General features: G+C 46.3%; 2 protein-coding genes across 13 annotated transcripts in view; both read right to left on the bottom strand.

The window, feature by feature from the left end:
* Positions 1-16138, bottom strand: part of nudt17 (nudix (nucleoside diphosphate linked moiety X)-type motif 17) — an 18580-nt gene extending 2442 nt beyond the window's left edge. For 2 of the 11 annotated variants that reach the window (XM_076736530.1, XM_076736531.1), the window contains exons 1-9: positions 15295-16138; positions 15038-15154; positions 14558-14741; positions 14329-14354; positions 14100-14192; positions 13449-13547; positions 13206-13339; positions 11239-12591; positions 10457-10603 (exon numbers count right to left, since the gene is read on the bottom strand). In XM_076736530.1, the coding sequence (XP_076592645.1) occupies positions 12420-12591; positions 13206-13339; positions 13449-13547; positions 14100-14192; positions 14329-14354; positions 14558-14741; positions 15038-15154; positions 15295-15447 (978 nt within the window). In that variant the 5' untranslated portion in view covers positions 15448-16138 and the 3' untranslated portion in view covers positions 10457-10603; positions 11239-12419. Of the gene's footprint in view, positions 1-24; positions 4037-10456; positions 10604-11109; positions 12592-13205; positions 13340-13448; positions 13548-14099; positions 14193-14328; positions 14355-14557; positions 14742-15037; positions 15155-15294 lie in introns of those variants that run through there. The other 9 variants (XM_076736529.1, XM_076736528.1, XM_076736534.1 and 6 more) reach the window with 8 other exon arrangements.
* Positions 16139-17035: 897 nt separating this feature from the next.
* LOC143324221 (membrane-spanning 4-domains subfamily A member 4A) lies at positions 17036-22512 on the bottom strand. 2 transcript variants are annotated; one of them, XM_076736538.1, is made up of 7 exons: positions 22415-22512; positions 20986-21236; positions 19717-19818; positions 19576-19632; positions 19280-19465; positions 18822-18947; positions 17036-18193 (listed from the first exon to the last, which is right to left on the bottom strand). In XM_076736538.1, exons 2-7 carry the CDS (start codon positions 21199-21201, stop codon positions 18077-18079), a joined length of 804 nt encoding a protein of 267 aa, XP_076592653.1. In that variant the 5' UTR covers positions 21202-21236; positions 22415-22512; the 3' UTR covers positions 17036-18076. The 2 variants fall into 2 exon arrangements, with proteins under 2 accessions (XP_076592653.1, XP_076592654.1); XM_076736539.1 differs by lacking the exon at positions 19576-19632 and having other exon boundaries at positions 22415-22502.
* Positions 22513-23381: the final 869 nt, after the last annotated feature.

A 23381-nucleotide genomic window follows, 5' to 3' on the forward strand; every position in this document is an offset into this window, starting at 1 on the left:
GGTTCAGTTTCTTTAATGTCTCACATCGTGTGTCCTGTCAGTCTTCAGCGTCCTCTGTGTCGCCTCCACGTCCACAAACACCAGCACAACAGTTCACTTCCTGATTATCAGAGAAGAAGCTCCAATCAAAGCTGCACCTCAGCTCTGACTTACAGACTGTGACCACAGGGTGGAGCCCGGGTCCTGCTGGAAAGCCCAGGGCCCTGTGGGAGTGTGCCCCCCTCCTCCCTGCTCCACCTGTGTGCAGGTGAGGCAGGTGTATAAAGGAGTCTTTCTCTGGATGGAAACAGACTCCAGCGGCCGCTCACACTGAGATCTTTGTCACAGACTGTCGGACTTCCTGCAGAAAGATGGAGACGCTGCTCGCACTCTGGATCACCGTCAGCATCGGCGCCTCAGGTAAGAAAAACACTCACCTGCATCTTTTCCTCAAGGTTTCACTCCAGCTCACAGTGGAATGAATAATTTAGATGAGAAACACAAGTTAAACTCAACAGAGAGACTTTTCCCTCAGCGTCTGCATGGACTGCAGGAGGTGCAGGAGGTGCGCTGAGGGTCTTACAGCACCACGTTCTGTTGTTTAGGCTGCGACTAACGAGTCCTTTCGTTCTGAAAAATGTTCATCAGCGTCTTTTGTCCAAAGTGACTTCTTCAAATTGACCAACAGTCCGAAGAGACTCAAGGAAAGTTATTCTGACGGAGAAGCTGAAACAGACAAATCCGTCCATCCGTCAGTAAATCAGGTCCACAGGCTCTTAAACTGGATCCTCTGAAGCTTTCAGCAGTGGATTTTCTCTGAATCCAGATCCATTCAGATCCAGGATGAAGGTCACAGGAGGAGGCTGCAGCATAATTTAAGAACCGAAGGTACGACGGTCATCAAACCTAAATGAAGTTTGTCCTCGTTTACCTGCGGGTGCAGTTCAGGCCTGATTCTGTCAAAGAGGAGCAGAACTCATTTTCCTGAAAAATGATTTCACTTGATCAAAACGTGACTCGGAGTCTCCCGGGCAGCGATGACATCCCGCAGGCCTTCACTCCTCCCTCCCCCTCCCTGATCACCCCTGACTCGACCACAACAAACATCAAACCAAAGTCCAGCGTGACTGACCAGGCGCCAGAACTGAACAGATATATCTCAGAAAGCATCCGACCAATCAGCAGTCCGGAGTTTTAAAGCATAACTTTAACTTAAGAACTGTGGACAGTCCGTCTTCATTCCGGGCCGAATCCTGACGCTGAGCTGAGGACATTTCAGTCTCTTCGACCAACAGTTTGAACCTTCTGTGGGAACCAGACAAACATCCACCCCAGCTTCAACACTTTCTAACGGCTCCTACAGTGAGTCACAAACTGTTCATCTACACTTCAGCACACAGTACGTCCACAGAGAGCGTCTTTGTGCTAAATGGTACGTTCCCTTTATTGTATGTCACAATCTATAAACCACCAAATCAGAACAAGTGAGTCTCCTGAGCTGCTCTCTGTTGTCATGTTTTAATTTCAGGTGTTTTTAATACTTGTGTCTGCTGTCCTACGAACGCCCTGACTGGATTTATGCCTCTCATTGACTCCTTTAACTTAACTAACCAGTGCCTATAATGCTGATTCCACGTCCCATTTCTTGAATCCACCTGGTTAAACACTGACGAACTGACAGACGTCTTCCACAAGTCGCATCTGTTTATCTTAGAATCCACTGGCCCTCTTAAGACTCGAGCCAGGAGGACTACAGCAGACCTGTGGCTGGATGAATCCACAGGCTCCATTAAGAAAGACCACCAGACAATGAACGCATGAATGTCTGAACCACATTTAATACCAAACACCCAACAGATGTTGAGGTACTTCAGTCTGGATCAGAGCGGTGGTGGACAGACGGACGGACGGACAAAAAACAGAAAATACAGATCAGAAAAAAGCAGCTTCTGATCATTAGTTCATTAATCACAGCAACATCAAGGACTCACGTTTTTTCCTTCCTCTTCTTTAGTGTCTTCTACTACGACGCATGTTGCCATGACAACCAGTCTGCCCATTCCCACCAGTGACCACGCGACAACACATGGATCCACCACCAGTCTGCCCGGTATCACCATCACTGTAACCAGTCACACCATCAGCTCCACCAGTAAAACCAGCTCCACCTTTGACAACATGTCAGCATCAAACAATGCCCCCGTGAAAACAAGTCCCAATCCCACCAGTAATACTACAGCAGCCACACATGGACCCCACATGGACGCAACAACCACAAAAAGCGGCACAGCAACACCCAGTGTTACCATGACGACCACCTCTCCAAACAACGCCAGCACTGCAAATGGTTCTTCTGTAACCATGACAACACACGCTGTGACAGTTTCCCATGGCAACAGCACCCCCACCAACTCCGTTTCCCTGAATAAAACCATCACATCAAATACCCCGAACACGGGCACGACCCCAACCCCGAGCCTGAACACGAGCCCAAGCACGAACACGAGCATGACCCCGAGCACAAACACGACCCCGAGCACAAACACGACCCCGAGCACAAACACGACCCCGAGCACAAACACGAACCCGAGCACAAACACGACCCCGAGCACGAACACGAACACGAGCACGACCCCGAGCACGAACACGACCCCGAGCACGAACACGAACACGAACACGAGCACGACCCCGAGCACAAACACGACCCCGAGCACGAACACGACCCCGAGCACGAACACGAACATGAGCACGAGCACGACCCCGAGCACGAACATGAGCACGACCCCGAGCACGAACACGAACATGAGCACGACCCCGAGTACGAACACGAACATGAGCACGACCCCGAGCACGAACATGAGCCCGAGCACAAACACGAGCATGACCCTGAGCCCGAGCACAAACACGAGCACGAACACAAACACGAGCACGACCCCGAGCACAAACACGAGCACGACCCCGAGCACAAACACGAACATGAGCACGACCCCGAGCACAAACACGAGCACGAACACAAACACGAGCATGACCCCAAGCACAAACACGACCCCGAGCACGAACACGAACATGAGCACGACCCCGAGCACGAACACGACCCCGAGCACGAACACGAACATGAGCACGACCCCGAGCACGAACACGAGTACGACCCCGAGCACAAACACGAACATGAGCACGACCCCGAGCACGAACACGAACATGAGCATGACCCCGAGCACAAACACGAACATGAGCACGACCCCGAGCACAAACACGAGCACGAACACAAACACGAGCATGACCCCAAGCACAAACACGAACATGAGCACGACCCCGAGCACAAACACGAGCACAAACACGACCCCGAGCACAAAACCGAGCACGAACACAAACACGACCCCGAGCCTGAGCACGAACACAAGCACGACCCTGAGCGCGACCCCGAGCCTGAGCATGACCCCAAGCCCAAGCACAAGCACGACCCAGAGCCCGAACACGAGCACGAGCCCTCCGCCGGCCGGTGCTGGGGTTCCCGGGTGGGGAGTGGCTCTGCTGGTCCTGGCAGCTCTGATTCTGTTGCTTCTGATCCTGCTGCTGGTTGGACTGGTGAGTATTTTACAACCCAGAACCTCCTGTTCTCCGTCTCTGAGAGTGAGATGTTTAGAAGGACATCAGGACACTGGTGTGACTCAAGAAGTGCACCGTCTCTGTATTACTTTCTGTTTTGTGTTGAATGGATTGACAAAGAAACATGTGCAGACCAGTGTGTTGTTGCTGGAGGAGTTCTGTGCTGGAACTATTTTCTTGACATGTTCCTAACTGAGCGTCAGAGGTGCTGTTAGGCGTATTAATCTATTAGAGTTGTATCTAAAGGTAGCTGTTAAACATGCAGCCAGTGTTCAGGGTCTTCGTTCAGCTGATGAAGTCAGTGTTTTCCTCTGCAGCTGGTGTGGTGCTGCTGCTACAGGGGGCGCTACAACAGCTTCAGTCCCTACGACCATCTAACGCCCAGAGACGACATCCCTCTGTACACCACGCACAGCCGCTTCAAAGGGCCCAACGGGAAAACATACGTGAGTCAAACATCTCTACACACGTCACAATGCCGATGTCCTCACAAGGACAGCAGTCTGACATGTCACAATCCGAAATGTCTTCTCAAGGATACGTCACAGAGCAAATGTCCTCAACAAGGACACATCATAGTGCTAATGTCCTCACAAGGACAGTGGTTTGTCAGGAAGTGGTTCTCACAACTGCAGCCAACCCCCCCCCACCACCACCACCACCACACCCACAGGGAAGAGTGTGTCGGCTGCGTCTTTGTCTTTTGTGTCCTTGTGAAACGTGACGCCTGGGAAAGAGTCTCCGTGGAACAGAGTTCATCCCTTTACATTAATGCAGTCACGCTGTCTTACAGAGCAGGGACGTGTGCGGGACTGAAGGGACATTTGTTACTGTGCAAAACAGTGCAGCTTTGACAGGGAGCAGGCTAAACGCTGGACACCACAAGTCAAAAAGGGCTGGCATTTCTCGCAGAGCTGCTGAAAGCTGCATCAGACTCACATTAGATAAGCTGTCAAGTCTAATGGGTGTGTATGGGCTTCAGGAGGCTGCTGTAATAGTTCTTCAGGTGTTCTAATCTTAATGGGTCAGTCAACATTTGCACAGGAAACATGGAGACATGATGGTGACACCTGCCTGTAATGTGACTGTAACGGTGACAACAGGAAACATGAACAAAGCCGTCAAAGGGTGTGAGTCCAACAGTTTGTTGACTTTAGTGGTAAAAATAGCACGTTAGCACTGAAGCTTTTGTTATTAGCACTTACTGTGCAAGCTAACTCTGACCTGTTTCTACACTGCTAAATGATTACTGTCAGTCACAGGTGAGACGGCTCTAACCTCTTCTGTCAGTCCTAAAGACATAACGGGAACAAGGTCTCACGTCGTCTTGTTACCAACATCTTATGGACACACACAGTAGTGAGTGTTAGCATCTTTATACCATTACCTTCATAATTCGCTTCTTATTCGTTCACATCAGTGTTAAATTAACACTTCACTGACGTCACATCTGCATCTCTGTGATAACCGTAAGCAGCTCTTGCAGTCAATGTAGCACCTGTTGGTGACGTCTCTCTAACGTCGGAAACATTAATTCACTCTCGTGGCGTTTCTTGACTTTCCTGATTGACTCTTTCTGTTCAATTATTTCAGTCCTGACTAAGAAACGAGCTCTGGCTCTCAGCTGCTGCTTTGACATGTTGACTAAAAACAGACCGCGGGAAGCTAAAGCGCTCAGAGTTTTAACCTTAATGCAACAGTCCAACGTCTTCTGGTCACATGTATTCTCTCAGTCAGGTGAGAAGATGGCCGTCAGCTTCACCTCCAGTCCAAACAGATGCAGAAAGTTTAGCCTAGCTTAGCACAAAGACTGAAAGAGGCGCTCGAACGAGGAAAAGCTTAAAAAAAACTTAAAAACTTCAAAGACAGACAAGAACGTTCCTCCAGATGAAATAATGTGTCAGCGCTCAAACTCACCCACAACTCATCGTTTTCAGGAGGATGGAAACCGGACGGGGATGTACACGCTCAACCAATAACCACGCTCCACCGCGCACCAGCCGAGGACCAATCAGAACGATCAGAAACAACGTCACTTCAGATCTGTACCTAAAACACATTTTTTTTCTTTTTTGTTTTTTATTTTAATCCTAATTTGTAATGCAAATCTGACATTTTTATGGTTCATTTAATTATCTTTCATTTATTGTCTATAAAGGCCTGAGGAGCTCCACCTTTAATAAAAGCGCCATCAACAAGTACCAGCGATGTTTCCCTTTAAAAAATGCTGCAAGTCACATAAAACATCGTTTTAAAACCATTTTAATTTGAACATTACTGAGCACATTTCCATTGGTTACCTCTGCTCATCAGAGTTTGAACGTCTTAAAAAACACACCGTCACCCTGAGCGTCTGCTTCTCAAGTCAGATTTGTTTTCCCTGCGACGATGAATCCATCCAAATGATTCACGGCTGCTTTGGAAAACATCTCATCCTTTGATTAACAGTTACAAGAAGCCCGAGGACATAAAAACTTCAACTCCCAAGATGCATTTCACTGACAAACATCCAATCACAGAGACTACATCTTAAATTCATTCACTTTTGGATTCTGGCTCAGTTTTGGTTAACTTTATTAATTACTGATTCATTTATGGCGCCTTCTTTTGTTCACGAAGTTAACAGTGCGTCTCACCTCTGATTGGCTGCTGGCTTCTTCTCCTCAGTCATTCAGACCAGCTGTTGGTGAAGAAGCTTCACGATGGTTTCATGATGAAAAACAGAACAAAGTGTTGAGGAAGCAGCAGCAGCTCCTCTTCTTTTATTCCACCAACGCTTCTGTTTTTATCAATTCCTTCTTTTAAATTTGTCACTGTTATTTAAGTCATCCTTGTAGATATTTTAGCATTGGAATAATTACACCGTTTAACATCCATCAACTCTTTATTTACTTTAGATTTAACGGTTACTTTTGTTTCAAAAAGTTTGCTGTTATACCAATAACTGCCACGAACATGAATAAGATGTTTCCATTTATTGGTCTGCTCATATTTTGTAAATCTTTGAAAAATGACTGATACAAAAATGCTGAATACATGAATTCATCCACTCTTTATTGTATCACCAAAATGCTTTTGAAATACTTCCTTGTGATACTGCCGTTACTCTGTTTATATTCTTTAGAATTATTATCCTATAAATGTCACTACAAACCACCGATGTCAATAATTATGATGAATCATTTCTGCATGTCAAACATTTGAACGTGACGCTGTATTCACTCTCGTTTTATTGCCAATATTATTCTGTTTCCTCGATCATATTCGCTGTGATATTATTGTCTCCGTTTTCTAAAAGGCTTTATTGTGACTGATGTTTTAAATTCACTAACAGGACATTATGTTTGATGGTTATGACACTTCTTCATATTTTCTGCTGCTCAGTGTTTTTATTGGTGCTGCTGAAGCTGCCAGCGGTCTTCATAATCAGATTTCAGTTTGGCAGCAGCGCTTGTGTCCCAGTTTGGTCTGCATTGTGTTGAGAAGCAGGAAGCTTCCACTCTGAAAGTGGATCCTCATTGTCGCAGGTTTGATTCCACTTTTTCAAACAATTTCCAGGTTGATTTTTTTCCATCAAAACAGCTTCATGACAAAGAGCTTCACAAAGAGGGAAAGAGAAGACGAGGCGTGGAGCGAGCGGCCGAGGACTTTATGAATGTCGGATGCGAGGCTGACGGAGCTGACGGAGCTGACATTCACATAAAGAGGCTGGGCTGGGCTGAGGGGGTCAGGACGTGACCAGCGGCCTCGAGCTCCTCAGACCCTTTCAGATGGATTTTTACCTTCAGTTCGTCTTTGTGAATAAACGTCATCACATGACTTTGAGTGTTTCCACTGGTTTTCTTTTGGTGGGTTAGCTGTACGCTAGCTGAGTTCGCTGTACGCTAGCTGAGTTCGCTGTACGCTAGCTGAGTTAGCTGTACGCTAGCTGAGTTAGCTGTACGCTAGCTGAGTTCGCTGTACGCTAGCTGAGTTAGCTGTATGCTAGCTGAGTTCGCTGTAAGCTTGTTGACCTTGTTCGTTTGTCTCCTTCCAGCGTGTTTCCTACTTTGAGATCTCATTACACATTTTCTGTTCATGTCTTTGCTGCTACAGGTGCACAGGTATTGCTGATTTTAGGATTATTAGCAGTGCTGCTAACACTACTAGCCGTCTCTGCTGTCTGACTGTGCTGAAGCGAACAAGAAAAACAAACTTCTCTCAACCAATAATTCATCAATACACTTTTTTCTTGAGAGATAAATTAGTTTATTGTGATTCTGATTGGAGATTTTCAGAATAAATGTTCATTCAGGCTGTGACAGACTGATGACTGGTGGAAGAGGCGGGGCTTCATAAACACCTGCACACTGTATCAGCGGACAGGTGATAAGTGAAGCGGCGCTGTGACTCAGGTGTGTGCTTCTTATCAAAGGAAACATCAGTCAGTGTTTAACAGGGCAGGTTCAGCTGCTCCGCCAACACTTCGACTTCACTCTGTGATTCACTGCTTTCACCTGAGCAACACCTGACCTGATTAATGACACCTGCTGCCACACAGAACACAATTTAAAATCTTTTTCACGCTGATCCGTGGAACAGAAAACAGGTGTGAGGAAAGTACATGAGTTTACTGACATAGACTCAATCCTGCGGCACCTCTGAGGCCTGATTCACCTTCAGACCACAAGGAAACATCAGAGGAGCTGAATCTGATTGTCCTCCTTCAGCTCTCTTTGCCTGCAGTTCCACTAAATGTCCTCCAGTATCTGCTCATGTTAGCGATTCGTCATCCATGGCTGAAGCTGCTCAGCACCGTCCCCTCTCCTCTGGGTCGCAGAGGGAGTCCTCAGCGCCTCAGCCTCTTCTGACCAACGTCTCTTCAGTTTGGTGTCAGTGCAGATGTTTACGTTCTTCATCCTTAATCTCATCTTTTAACAGGCATCATTCCAACTTCATGTAAAAGCACTTTAACAGCGGCCTCGTATAAAGGTGGTGATGTGTCCAATCTCAATAAGTACCGTCCAATATCTGAAATGTCTTTCTTGACAAAAGTCCTCCAGTCATTGGTCGGTTTACAACAGCGCTCCTTTATTGACTCATTGAGCCACAGCGGTCCGGTTTTCATTAGGTCACAGCTGCAGTTTCAGTCCTTGATAACGCCGTCTCCTCCCTGAATAACAGGCTGATTATCGAGTCTTCTGGTACGAAATCATCTATTTTTATACTATTGATCATTAAATCTTACGCCACCTGGCCCAGGCCAGACCAGACCAGGCCAGACCAGACCAGGCCAGACCAGACCAGGCCAGACCAGACCAGACCAGACCAGACCAGGCCAGACCAGACCAGACCAGACCAGACCAGACCAGGCCAGACCAGACCAGGCCAGACCAGACCAGACCAGACCAGACCAGGCCAGACCAGGCCAGACCAGACCAGGCCAGACCAGACCAGGCCAGACCAGACCAGACCAGACCAGACCAGGCCAGACCAGACCAGACCAGACCAGGCCAGACCAGACCAGGCCAGACCAGGCCAGGCCAGACCAGGCCAGACCAGACCAGACCAGGCCAGGCCAGGCCAGACCGGGCCAGTGATCCCTCTTCAATGAGAGACGAGCTTGACATGCAGAAAAGACGCAGTCCATCATATTCTCCACCTCCTCCAGTCGCTCTGACTGTCCGCCATTAAAACTGTAAAAGTTTACTCACGTTCTTCTTCTTGAGTCAAGATGCTGCTGAGGACTTTGTCTTTACAGCAGGACATCTTTCAAGCTTCAACCTCTGACTCGTCAAACTCTCCTCTTTGGACAGATTGAAAGGATGTCAGACCTGGTTTCAGGTATGATTCACCTTTCAAACGGAGCAAACTGCAAACTGAAGTCTGATATTTGCTTTGATTTCAAACATCTTGAAGCTTTGAGCTGGAGCAGTTTTTATTAATTGTAAAGTAATTGTGAATCTTGGTTGTTCTCAGGCCTGGTTAAAGAAAGATTTTAACACCTGACAGGTGGGCATGCTGATACTTCATTTAAGTTTTTAACCTCTTTAAAATGTTTTAAACTCTTTACAGGAATTGGTTTTTTCTATTTTACAATTAAAGTTATGACCAATGTGTGTATTTCCTATTGAACTTAAATCAACGATCAGCTGAACCAGTTAAAACTGATGAGTTCATTTAAATCCATAAAGCTTACCTGCATTTATACTGTCAATCAATACAAATCAATCCTTTCTGAATTAAAATTAGGACTTGGACAGAAAAAAGAAGTTTGAGCAGAACATAATAAAACAATAAAACAGTTGCTGTTGTGTCTTCATGAATTGCACTAATTTGTCTTATTTAATGAAGTAATAAGAAAAAATAAAAATAGAGGAATGAGTAAAAAGAAAATAAAAACGTGTGAATCTCACATTAATAATAAATAAAATAATCCTTTATTAATCCCACAGTGGGAACGTTTCTGAATTAATGAAGTACCACATTGTTGGCATGTTGGGCTTGACCACCTGCACTCAGTACCTTTACTTTGAATACCTGAGGGACATTTGTGTCATTATACTTACATGCTTTTACTGAAGTAACACTTTTACTTGTGGTACTCGAACTTCTCCCCCAACAAAGGATCTGAACACTTCCTGCAGCGCTGCTGAAACCTTTGAACCTCACACTGAACCACCTCATCATTCATCACTTCATTTGAGAGCATAAGCTCACATCTGGTCTGCACTGCCACCTGCTGGCCTGAGGGCGCAGGTGTTACAGGTGGTTACATGTCAGGTATGAGCACAGGTGAAGCTCCGCAGCAGAGCTGTGAGGCGTGCTGGTGGCACGGTATGTGTGTGTAGCTGTGTTTTTTGAAGTACAGTGACTTTATTCTCAGACTTACCAGAGTTCTTGGTTTGTGTCGCTGCCGTTCGTCTCCTGTACTTCGGCTGGGATTTAGAGCTGGAGTAATGACTGGAACAGGTGAGCAACAGTGTGTGCACATCACTGATCCAGCCACACCTGTGCAGCTACGATGATTCAACCCCACCTGTAAGAAAAGAAAGTCTATGAAGAAAAGTTTACAGACATCAAGCTAAGATGCTACACTAAGCTCAGCTGGGGGGTGCAGGTGAAAGTGTGTCGTTGACATTTATCCGTGGTAAATATTTCAGACATCAACCCTGAAGGAACCAAATGAACAGAGAGGAACACAACGCAGAGGAAGTGACGTTCTAACTGAAGACCCGCCTTGATGTGAGGACTGACGGGGGTATTCACTAATGAATACACATAGAGCATTTTGACGTTGTAGTCCATCAACATGGATCTATTTTAGATAATGTATTATCTAGAATATAAATGCAGTACAGTTACTTCATTAGTAGCAGTGGAGTATAAAGTACGACAAAATGGAAAGACTCAAGTAAACTATGAAAATGAGTGTCGTCCACAGTAGATAGATAGATAGATAGATAGATAGATAGATATCATGGATGACATCCACAATACACAGTACTACACAGTATCTGTGTGTACAGCTGCAGTAACACAGTGTTGAATGATATAAGGCAGTAAAGTTTTATTTAACGTTAAGCTAAACTCCACCAACATCATGACATCAACAAAATACACTTCAACCTCCGAAGGAAAGGACGGCAGCCAGACGGTTTTAACCTCTCTCACCTGCTTTAATGTCCATTCTTCTTTCCTTCATGCAGGTGAGCTGCTCCGTGTCCGTACAAACATGTTTCCATCTTCTAAACTCCATATTGTTCCCGCTGCGCGCGTTCATGTATCGCCATTTTGTTTGTTTGTTTGACACATCTCCCGCCAAAACTGCTAGCTAAACAAAAGTTAGGTGACAGCAAAACTTGACCAACATCTAACTGCGCTGGAGTTTCATTCAAATAACAAACTGGGTGATGTCTTTGCTGCGTGGCCACAACGTGACTGTTCACCTGTTCACTATTTTCAATCACCTTCACCTGTGTCTCCTTAAATCCATTCGTCTGCTCCTGTCGGATGCAATACCACATATGACCACACAGACTGACGTCTACCTGCCGTTACAGGCGGGGGGGCGCTGTTCACCGACGTACAGACACAATGACGGCCGATGGATGAAAGCTGACATTAAAGAGTTTGATATATAACAAAGACAAAATAATTTCCCTTCTTAGTTAAAGTGATGCTGATAAACTGTATGGCCCCATAAATGGCTATGTGACCAAAATTCATGCTTGTGTACATTCATATTTTTTTTTAACTATGTTTTAAACAACAGTTTCATCTGGAGAGCCATTTCATACCTGTTTTGATGTTTTCTGTCATATCACATGATCTTTGTCAGCAGGTGGAGTTTGCTCACTGAGAATAAAAGTTAATCAATTCATTGTCAATGGGATGGATGCAGCATTTAAAGAATCGTCATCTTCTTAATCTACATGATGCTGATGGTCTGGATTCCTGGCAGGACCTGCTCTACAGCTCTCACTCACTCTCACTGTCACATAGAAAATTCCAGTCCTTGTTTTGTTCATTCATTCATTTCTGAGTCAAACTGAAATATACTGAGTTTAGAAACACTGGAAACAAACACCCAGCAGGTGTACATTTTTAATCAGAGAACGTCAATTCCCTAATGTGCTCAAACTGCCACAGTCCCTGTATCCTGAGGAAACATCAGTGCAATTGAGGGGAACCACAAGGAGGTCCAGGCTTCAAGATGTCCTCCTGCTGCCGCCTGCTGGCCTGAATCCTCTGCTAGTGTTACAGACTCGTTCCTGTTTCAGGTGTGCTTTAAAAAGTCACAGCCATCTCTTGGATTCAGAGCTGCCCCTCCTGATGGCTGCAGGGTGCCGCTGTCAGAGGTCAGGGGTCAGGGTCTCCAGGCTCTTCAGCCACAGCTCCAAGGCAAACTTGGTTCCGGTGCTGACCCGCTCCACATCCGAGCCGCTGACCGGCACCCGGCTGACGAACACGGTCAGAGGCAGCGTGGAGTCGGTCAGAGCTCCTCCAGAGGAAACCTCCGACACACTGGAGCCACAGCAGGAGGTCAAAGGTCGTTAATACTCAGCATCTTATTGTAATATATAACAGAGGAAACAGAAGTGTCCCTCACACAGACATGAATCCAACCATTTAAAGTTTAGATTTCTAAAATTCCCCAAATCATTTCTGACTCAAACAGAAAGCTGTTCTCTTCAGATGACGACTCCGGCGTCTGATCCGGCTGTGAATGACAGTGAAGGCCTCAGACAACCATCTGAGGCCTCAACATGTGACTCCACCGTCATTTATCAAACATAAAAACATCAACATGCATCTTCTGCTACTTCATTAAAAAGCAAAAGAGGGAAAATAAACAGAATTTAGTGTCAACTTCAGCCCACATTAACTTTACGTTCCTTCTATTGAGCAACGCTGCAGAATCAGAGCAGAAAAACTGTTTTTCATTTGACAAACGACAACTGATAAAAACAACCAATCAGCACAAACACTGGTCACAGGCTGGTCTGAAGGACAGACTGCATCAGGAGACGAGGACGACGATCTCAGGTGACGTGAGATTCAGCTAAAAATAATTCACTTTCATTAGAAAATGTTTCTCCGCTTCAGGCTGCGGGTATCAGTCTGAAACACCGAAATACCTGACGCTGCTCGGCAGGTCGTCCAGTCGAAGCCCGCCGTCCTCTCCATCCACGGCGGACACGATGGCTCTGACCAGCCGGGCGTCGGCCCACACACAGGCACTGACCTCAGCGGCAGACGGGCTCAGACAGGCCTGCAAGGTGGAGATGACCGGAGAGGACACCTGCCATGAAGGAACACAGAGAGCAGAAAACATCCACCAAGACGTTTGAGATGCTGCAGTCAGACGAGTCATAACGTACCTGCAGCTGCAGGTGAGAGAGGGACGAGTGCAGCAGCATGTAGATGACAATGTGATGTCTCTGAGGACGTCCTCTGGACAGCATGGGTGGATACACCGACTGTCGGACAGAGAGGGACACGGACGGGGCTGATGTTAGTCAAACAGACCTTTATTCACACAGACGCTGCTCTGCTCCAGGCCAGCTTCATCTCCACAGTCAGGACATGTTTAGCCTAGCTTAGCACAAAGACTGGAAGCAGGGGGAAACTGTTAGCCTGAAGAGGACAGACACCTTCAAAAGCAGAAAGACAGGTTTTAAACTAAAAGAAGTCCCAACAGCTCAGACTGTCAAAGCCCTCAGCTGTCTGTCTGTCTGTATGTCTGTCTGTCTGTCTGTCTGTATGTCTGTCTGTCTGTCTGTATGTCTGTATGTCTGTCTGTATGTCTGTCTGTGTGTCTGTCTGTATGTCTGTCTGTCTGTATGTCTGTCTGTGTGTCTGTCTGTATGTCTGTCTGTCTGTATGTCTGTCTGTGTGTCTGTCTGTCTGTATGTCTGTCTGTCTGTCTGTCTGTGTGTCTGTCTGTGTGTCTGTATGTCTGTATGTCTGTCTGTGTGTCTGTCTGTCTGTCTGTCTGTCTGTGTGTCTGTCTGTGTGTCTGTCTGTCTCACCTCCCACAGTCCCAGTATCTGTGGAGAAACTTCCTCTGGTTCCAGTTTCAGTCCAGTTTCTTCCTTTAACTCCCTGAGGCCAGCATCAAGCAGCTACACACACACACACACACACACACACACACACACACACACACACACACACACACTCACTTTGTATTCAGTCAACAAAAAGAAACTCTGTGAAAAAGTCACATGACATCTTGTTTAAGAAGATAAAATAATTTACCGTCTCGTCTGGCTCAAGATGGCCGCCTAAAAAAACAAAGCCAGGAAACAAAGTTTATAAACACCAAAACACTCCTGCACAGACTGTGTGTGTGTGTGTGTGTTGACGTACTTCTCCTCTTGTGTAGTACTGCACTTCCACAAAGTCGGTGGATTGAAAACAGAAACACTCAATCCTACATTTCCCATAATGCAACTGCCCCTCTAACAGGCATCAGTGAGTGTCAGACCTGGAGGAACCCACACGTTGGGGAATATCCGAAGTTCCTTCGCCCGCCGTGTCAACAACACTCTTTGATTGGCCGTCTGCAGGACGATGGCCACGCCCACATCTATACCACGCTGCTGGACATCCAATGGGATCGCAGCTGCCTCTGTGGCTGACAGGTGTTTGATGGGACAGAAGGCAGGCCTCTGGGAGAGGAAAGGACAACAGGACGGTTACAGGAGGAAACGTTAAAGATGAAAGGAAAAGGAAACGAATCTGGAAGTAAAGCAGGGATCAGCGAGTTCACCGTGTGTCGTCGTTAGCTTCGTTAACGGTCACCTGCATCCACAGACACCATCACCATCATCATCGTCACTCTGTCCTTTTTGATTTCAACTTTATAATCTGATGTGACGTTCAGACGTCCCATCATGTGGATTCATATCTTCATAACCTGATTGTGTGTGTGTCCGGTGTGTGTGTGTGTGTGTGTGTGTCTGACCTTCAGCGGTGTCCCTCGTCCTTTGTCTCCTCTGTAGAGGATGAACTGGTTTTTGTCCAGAGAGCAGCTCACCTCCACCTCGTCTCCTCCACAGTCACTGAAGTGACTAATTACACTCTGACAGCAGAAGAAGAAATGTGGAGGACGAGATCATGTGACCACTGTGTGCTGTGTGCTGTTCACTGGTTACAGGACATATCCAACATCTTAAGAAATGCTCTTAAACGTGAGCTTGTCTCTGCGTCGTCTGCTCTGACCTGAAGGAACTGAGCTCGTTGTGGCGCCGCTCGATCCTTACAGACGTAGACCAGGACCCTCCTCACTTTATCCATGCCGCCTGCTGTGAACTGTTCCTGTTGATGAAACGTGACGCTGCTGAGTGTGACTGAAAGAAAACATGCTTCAAACATGGCTCCAGCTTTCACATGTGGTACCTTCAGTGTCTGGATTTATTGTAAGTATCTGAAACACTGACAGCTTTAATAAATGGCAGTCTGTGGGAAAGGACATCAACGCATCAGTATGTCGAACACTTCACAGAGAAACGTTAGCGAGAGCACCACCATGTGTCCAGTTTTAAAGCACTTTGTGTTTTGGGACATTTTACTGCTCTGAATACTTCAGTACTGCTTTCAGTACTTGAAAGAACATTTTCATGATGATACTTGTTTGTATTGTAACACAGTATTTGGTATTAGTACTTTTATTACAGTAAAGGCCATGAATACTTTCTCCAGCTCTGCAGCCGGTTGTGACCCCTTAAAGCAGTAAAATGATAAAAATAAATCCTCATTAAGTCGATGATTTTAGGTTTTCCATTTGCTCACATGTTGAGCTCTTCTGAGTCGTACGGGAGCAGTTAGCATGCTGCTAACATGTTTAGCTAACTTTAGCTAACATGAACGGCCGTTTCAGACTTCGTTCAGCGGGAATAAAACTCTCCGAACATGAAAACTTTCCACTTGAAGCTCTACAAAACCTTCTGTCCATATCTGTAACGTTATAACGCCAATAAAACCCGCCAGGACGCAGCAGAAATAACAGAAACCTACTGACATACAACTGCTCACGTCACGTCCTTCCGATCATTTTGTCGATTCAACATCCGGTTACAAACTTCAAAATAAAAGCCAGCAGCCTTCAGAAATAATCGAGGATGAGTTGTTATTTGAAACGAATGATTCATTTTTCATCGGTTACCTAAACAGGTGAGAATGAACACATTGAGCTTCTCCATCTGATCACCAGTCATGGAAACTAAGAGCAATAAAATAATTCATGGTCTGACTTTATTTCAAAATGTTGATTAAGTCATAACCATCATTGTGTTACTACCACACCTGCACACCTGGCAGACAGAGCTCAGGTGTGGCTGAGGCAGAGTTTCATACCTGCAGTCTGTTTACCAGCTGTTTGCATGCCCTCTACTGAGTACTCCCAGTAACAAATCCAGGTTTCTGATCAGGATCTGATCACCAGGATTTGGTGTTTACGAGTTCAACGTCCAAAAACCAGATCATGTCCAGGATTGTTGTGCAGATGAAGAGAAAACCTGAGGAAATACTCTCAGCATGTTCTCAGACGAAATTTTTCTTAGATCGTCCTGCTGCTGACGACACACACACACACACACACACACACAGACAGACAGACAGTTAATCAGACAGGTGTAGGTGTGACAGACAGACAGAGAGACAGACAGGTAATCAGACAGGTGTAGGTGTGACAGACAGACAGAGAGACAGACAGGTAATCAGACAGGTGGAGGTGTGACAGACAGACAGAGAGACAGACAGGTAATCAGACAGGTGGAGGTGTGACAGACAGACAGAGAGACAGACAGGTAATCAGACAGGTGTAGGTGTGACAGACAGACAGGTGAGGACACACACTTCTAAACAGACTCGTTAGCTGTAGAAAAGAGTTTGAGACAGTCTAGATTTGGAGTTTCTGTGATGATGTAAAGAACTTTCATGTTTCTTCAGTCAGAACAAACAATGTGGAAAACTTGACTTTATTGAATAACATGAGGACGAAGCGACAGAAAAGCTTTCAGAAAGCCTAAAAACTGAAGGCTCACAGAGCAGCACGTCCACGTGGGGAACATATTTACATCTCTTCATCTGTCATCAGCTGTTCCTCCTCGCTCTGACTGTGGATCAGAGTTTAATGTGCTTTCATTATCTGATGAAGTGCACAAACACGAAGAGTTTAGATGAGTCAGCAAAAGGAAAATGAAGTGAGACAACTGTCCCCCACCACCTGCAGCAGTCTGCTGAGCTGTTAGCGATGTCCTCATGATGACAGACAGCCGTCACTGATCAAAAGCTAAAAACAGGAAGCTCTTCTTTGACTTCGGCGTGGATTCATGGACGTTTCTTCACAGCAGAGATTCACGTCTGCGTGTTCAGACTTTTTAAAGTACCTGAACATCATGCGTTCACTGTGACACACGACAGACTGCGTGTTTTATCTGGACCAATCAGAGCGCTCGGTCTGCGTGTCTACGTGTCGACATGAATTCAGACGTTCCTCCGCTGGATGAGCGAGTTCAGCAAAGTTCATCATTACGTTTGTCATCATTATTGTCACTTTCATTCATTACTATGCGCCGTGTTATTCTCCACTGTGATTGGTCCGTTCAAAGTCAGTCTTTCCTCATTAAAATAGTTTGTCTTAGCGTTCAGTTATTTGAGCGAACGTCCATCTTTGAACCGTGACTCTGCCGTCTGATAGCGTCGTCCCTCGGCTCGCCCTCACAGTTCAGTGTGCGTCATCTGTCCCATGTTAAAACACAACCGCAGCTTCAGCAGACTGAGCCCTGACTGACCCTGAAGGCAGCACGGCTTAATGACTATTTAGGTCGTTCAAAGTGACAAAGCAGCAAAACACAACTGAAGAAAAGCAGTGAAAGAGAAACTGCTGGAAGGATGATTACAGATTAGAATGACAGCCACAGTGTTATAGTACTCTGCTGTGGTTTTCCTGTAGTATTACTGTAGTATTACTAGTGGTTTTCAGTGGTTTTGTCCTCCTCTCTCACGGTGAGTTTGGAGGTGATGTGGGGGTTTCCTCTCCATCGCTGTCCAACAGGGGCACATCGATGCTGTGAGCCGATGCGCCGCCCAGCAGAGCGCTGCTGTCATCGACCTCCACCTGGAGGTCAAAGGTCAAACCACAATCTCATCGTCTGCTGTTAAACTGTCTGTCGTAGTCTGGTGCTTCCATACAGAACAGTTCAAAACAGAAGGTGGAGTCCTGACTTTTAGTTCTAAAACAATGGATCCTACATTTCCCATAATGCACCTGGATAGTGTCTTTCATTAGAGCCTCCCTGTCTGGAGAACAGCTGCCTCTTTCAAAGACAGTCCAATGGTCCATGGGCTAATGTCACTGACATTAGCTAACATCAGAAGCTAACATCACTGTTAGCCCATGTGACAAGCTAACATATTATCCTGTTGGAGAAGCTAACATTGATGTTAGCTGATTGCTAAGGTTAACTTTAGCTCATAAGAGAAGCTGATTTTAGTGACTTGTGTTAAACTCGTGCTGCCTTCTGCACATCAAACACAGACATTAAAAAACATATTTCACAGTATTTGAACGTCTTCCAGCTCAGGACACAAAGGTGACAGCTCCTTCATTAACAAACATCATCACCAGATTCACAAGCTCATCTGTATCTGCACAGTCTCAGATGAGCTGTGAGCTTTCAGGCGAGATACCTGCTAAAAGCCAAAGAAGAAGAAGTACACATACACACACACTGAGTGACTCTTACCATGATGGGGGTGTAACGATCGCGGCGTCTGATGGCTTTTCCAGAGAAAACGCAGACGGTGACAGTGACACAAACCTGCAGGACGAGCAGAACCAGGAGCACTCCGAGAGGTCCGTACACTGACACCTGAAAACCCACAAAGAACCACGTCAACGTTTCTGAATGAAGTCTCAGGCAGCGTGACGGCTGGAGGCAGCTGAAGGCGACATGTGCAGCCTGCAGACAAAACTCAGGGCTGACTGCTCCCACGCCGCTTTTATTTCCAGCTAATTCTTTCTGAAGACACTAAACCTGAGCAGCAGTGGAGGACATCGCTCTCTGCAGCTCAGCGCTGCCTTTGGGTCCTGAAGGGTCCAATCAGAACGTACGTTTGTGTTTAAGCACGGCGGTGACTTGCAGACCTGAGCTGAGGCGTAACCAGACCAGATGGACCGGATCCGGCTGCGTGAGGAACTTACATTCAGCATCCACATCTTATACAGGCAGTGAGTCCTCTCATCAGCCGTGGGCACGATCGCCCCCCAGGACTCAGCATCGCAGAACCGCTCGGCGGGGCTGCGATCGGCCAGCAGCCAGCACACGTAGGCCACACCCGCCAGGCCAAGCAGGACGGAGACCACGTTCCACAGCAGACACGCCCAGACCTGATGCACATCAAACAGAGTCCTCAGCAGAGAGCACAGACCGGCTGACCCTTTCAGTGACGTCTCACTGTCTCACAGTACTTCGTACTTTCATCAGCGTGAAAACTCACCAGTCGGACTGACGTCCGTCTCCCCGCCGCCACGGCCAGAGAGCCAGAGACGACGAACTGAGGGACAGCAGAGAAGCATGAGGTCATCCTCTCTGACTGAACGTGTCAGACAGGTACTGATAACGAGTAAAGTTTACGTACTGAGACGGCGAGGGACAGCGGAGCGTGGAGGATCAGCATCTCTGAGAAGATGGCGGTCAGACTGAAGAGAAAACACAGCAGGCCGATGAAGATCTGAACCACCTGAAAACACACACACAGTCGTCCATGAGCCAGCTTTAACATTACAGTGCTCAGAGCCTTTACTTCAGGAAGAGGAACAATACACAGTGTACAAATACTCGGTTACAAATAGAGGTCCTGCATCTAAGCCAAGCTGGCATAAAAACATGTCAAAGTGGAGCTTTTCATTTTAAAACTGCAGTTTTCAGTCAGTCAGTCAGCTGTGAGCCCAGTTTTCTGTCTGTTGACACAGAGTCAAGCAGTCTCCACCAACAGGACGCTAGCAGCTCCTGTTAGCATCCTGTTAGCAGCTCCAGTTAACATCCTGTTAGCGGCTCCTGTTAGCGGCTCCTGTTAGCAGCTCCTGTTAGCGGCTCCTGTTAGCAGCTCCAGTTAACATCCTGTTAGCAGCTCCTGTTAGCGGCTCCTGTTAGCAGCTCCTGTTAGCAGCTCCAGTTAACATCCTGTTAGCAGCTCCTGTTAGCGGCTCCTGTAAGCAGCTCCTGTTAGCGGCTCCTGTTAGCAGCTCCAGTTAACATCCTGTTAGCAGCTCCTGTTAGCGGCTCCTGTTAGCAGCTCCTGTTAGCAGCTCCAGTTAACATCCTGTTAGCAGCTCCTGTTAGCGGCTCCTGTAAGCAGCTCCTGTTAGCGGCTCCTGTTAGCAGCTCCAGTTAACATCCTGTTAGCAGCTCCTGTTAGCGGCTCCTGTTAGCAGCTCCTGTTAGCAGCTCCAGTTAACATCCTGTTAGCAGCTCCTGTTAGCGGCTCCTGTAAGCAGCTCCTGTTAGCGGCTCCTGTTAGCAGCTCCAGTTAACATCCTGTTAGCAGCTCCTGTTAGCGGCTCCTGTTAGCAGCTCCTGTTAGCAGCTCCAGTTAACATCCTGTTAGCAGCTCCTGTTAGCGGCTCCTGTTAGCAGCTCCTGTTAGCAGCTCCAGTTAACATCCTGTTAGCAGCTCCTGTTAGCGGCTCCTGTTAGCAGCTCCAGTTAACATCCTGTTAGCAGCTCCTGTTAGCGGCTCCTGTTAGCAGCTCCTGTTTATCAATTTTAAGTTGATTTGGGATTTCTAAGAGGAAACTGCTGATCGGCAGAAGGTTTAGCCAATCAGAACACTTTCAGCTGTACGTTCATTTCCTCATTTGTACGAACACAAACATTCAGTTTTATAAATGATCTGTTAGTTTCTCACCCCGAGGCTCCGTGGCTCCCCCCGCAGGAAGGTGGCAGTCATGTCATCCACCTTGGCGGTGGCGGGCGGGGCCTGTGTTGCTGTGGGCGTGGTCTGTGCCACCGAAGGCGGGGCCTGTGTGGCAGTGGCAGATGTCTGGAGCGGGATGGAAGCTGCATCCTGAGGAATGACCTGAGTGACGACCACCACGCCTCCAATTTTAGTGATGGACGTCATGATAGAGGTCAGAGGTCACAGGAACTTAGGGAATTCTGGGACAATTGAAAAGATCACAACAGTCAAAGTCAAAAATGAACCTCCTCAACTTTCTCCCATTCAAAGATTTCATTTAACAGTTCCAATAATTAGCACTGATGTCATCAAGAAGAGCAGAATTAATGATGCATTCATGTGTTCATCACTTTAATGCTGCAGCTGCTGAACGTGGAGCTCATTTGACTTCACATGCTGCTGGATTGTTTCATCTATAATGATATTTATCTCTGCAAAGCTGTCAAACATAGTGGAGTAAAAGTACGACACAACAGCAGCTTCCAAAATGTTGTGAAGCCAAAGTATAAAGTATCACTGAGAGGGAATATCACAGTATTTTATTGACATGTCAGCGTGTACTTCTGATCCCTGCAGTGTTTGTTCAGTGTCCATCAGAGGAAACAGGGACGCTGACAGTAACAACACCTGAACCAGTGAGCTGGCAGATAACATCCAGCCAACAAAGCGTCACGTGGTTCTTCAGGTGTGTCCCCTCTGGACAGACGGACGCTGACTGTGTGCCATTAAAGAGGACTGTGTTGTCTTAGATGAGCTGCTTCATACAGACACTTCCTCAAAATGTCAAATCATGATGATGAATCCTGACACTCTGCTGGTTTCACTTCCACTGAACTGCCTGGAGTGAAGATCCTCTTTTCTGCTCAACATGTGTGGACTACAGGGGAAAGTATGTCAAGATTTTAACACCAAACTAAAGCCACCAGATAAACTAGATTATAACACATGAACCGAATTTACCAGAAGACCACCTGGAGGCATGAGAGCTCTGACAGACGTCTCCAGCTGGGACTAAATCTCCTGAAATGTTCAGATAGCTTAAATTCGCAGAATTTTAAATGGAGTCTGGTGTACAGTTCAACATTGAATAAACCGGAAGTGCTCCTTTTTGGAATGACAGTTCATTTCACTTTAATGTTACCGTTTTAATATCAGACAAAATGTATTAAAGAAGACTTTATGTTTTCAGTTATTTAGTCATTAAAACATCAGACAGACAAACCGCTGCGAGCTAAACGAGCGTTAACGACAAACTGTTCGTGGCGCAGTTCCTAAAATCCTCTGACCAACGGACCAAAAGGCTGCTAAAAGTAGAAATCTCCTCCTAAATACCTTCAAATAAATCAAAGTAATTGTTTGCTGACTTCAGACGGGTTACCTGCAGAGCCAGTCGTAGTTTTCAGGTGGGGGCGCAGAAGCTTTCTGACTGAACTTGATCCAGTTGTTCTGTATTTTATTATGCTGCCTTCACGTCTCTCCATAAACCCGGAAAACAAGAATTTGATTGATTTTTGTTTTATCATTGGTCTACACGGAAAAGAAGTACATCAGCTTCACACAGCTGTTGGTGTGCTCGTTTTCATTATTAAAACTCATCATATTTACCGTCATAAGGACATATTTAACCAGGACATCTCACGTGACAACCAACGTCAAATCAAGCGGTGATTACGTTTAAAAAATCAACAAGAATGAAGGAAAACGTTTTGTTGAAGTTTTCTGATTTAAGATTTTTGAGAGGCTCCTGAAAATTGTCTTAAAGTTTTCCTTTGTGTGTACCTTAACATTATGCATCCATACTGAGTCGACTTTGAGTACATTTTATTTTATTCTTACTCAGGTTAGCATGTTGCACGCCTTGTGACTGGGACACAGCTTTGCCCCCTTCCTTACCAGATGTGGATCTCTCCGACAACACCTGAAGGCATCATAAATATCTCCACAGCGTAATTTCGAGGAATCCACCAGCTGGACTTTATTTTCTTAAAGAGACACTGAGCCCTGAAACAACGCTGCTGTCCTCCTGAACACGAACTTAACACGGGTCAAAGGTCACATATCTGGAATATAAATACTGTTCACTTCTGCTCTCTGACATTTAGAAAACACGGTTTACTGTTTTAATTGAACAAAAAAGGGAAACTATGTTTAAAAGAGACGTTGAGGTTAAACAAATATTCCACCGAAAATCTATCTGTTAATTTAACGTGAAACTAATTAAAGAAGAGCTGGACCACCAGACCACAGAGCAGCTGGACCATCAGACCACAGAGCAGCTGGACCATCAGACCACAGAGCAGCTGGACCATCAGACCACAGAGCAGCTGGACCACCAGACCACAGAG

The sequence above is a fragment of the Chaetodon auriga genome, chromosome 8 (genome assembly GCF_051107435.1).
Source record: "Chaetodon auriga isolate fChaAug3 chromosome 8, fChaAug3.hap1, whole genome shotgun sequence".
Lineage (NCBI taxonomy): Eukaryota > Metazoa > Chordata > Actinopteri > Chaetodontiformes > Chaetodontidae > Chaetodon > Chaetodon auriga.

Bases quoted from the DNA above. Each gene is read 5' to 3' on its own strand.
- LOC143324221 (XM_076736538.1), bottom strand. From the start codon at position 21,201: ATGACGTCCATCACTAAAATTGGAGGCGTGGTGGTCGTCACTCAGGTC. The intron at 19,633-19,716 runs GTACGTAAACTT...GCTGTCCCTCAG, and splicing joins CGCTGTCCCTCGCCGTCTCA to TTCGTCGTCTCTGGCTCTCT. The intron at 18,948-19,279 runs GTAAGTTCCTCA...GTGGGTTTTCAG, and splicing joins ATAAGATGTGGATGCTGAAT to GTGTCAGTGTACGGACCTCT.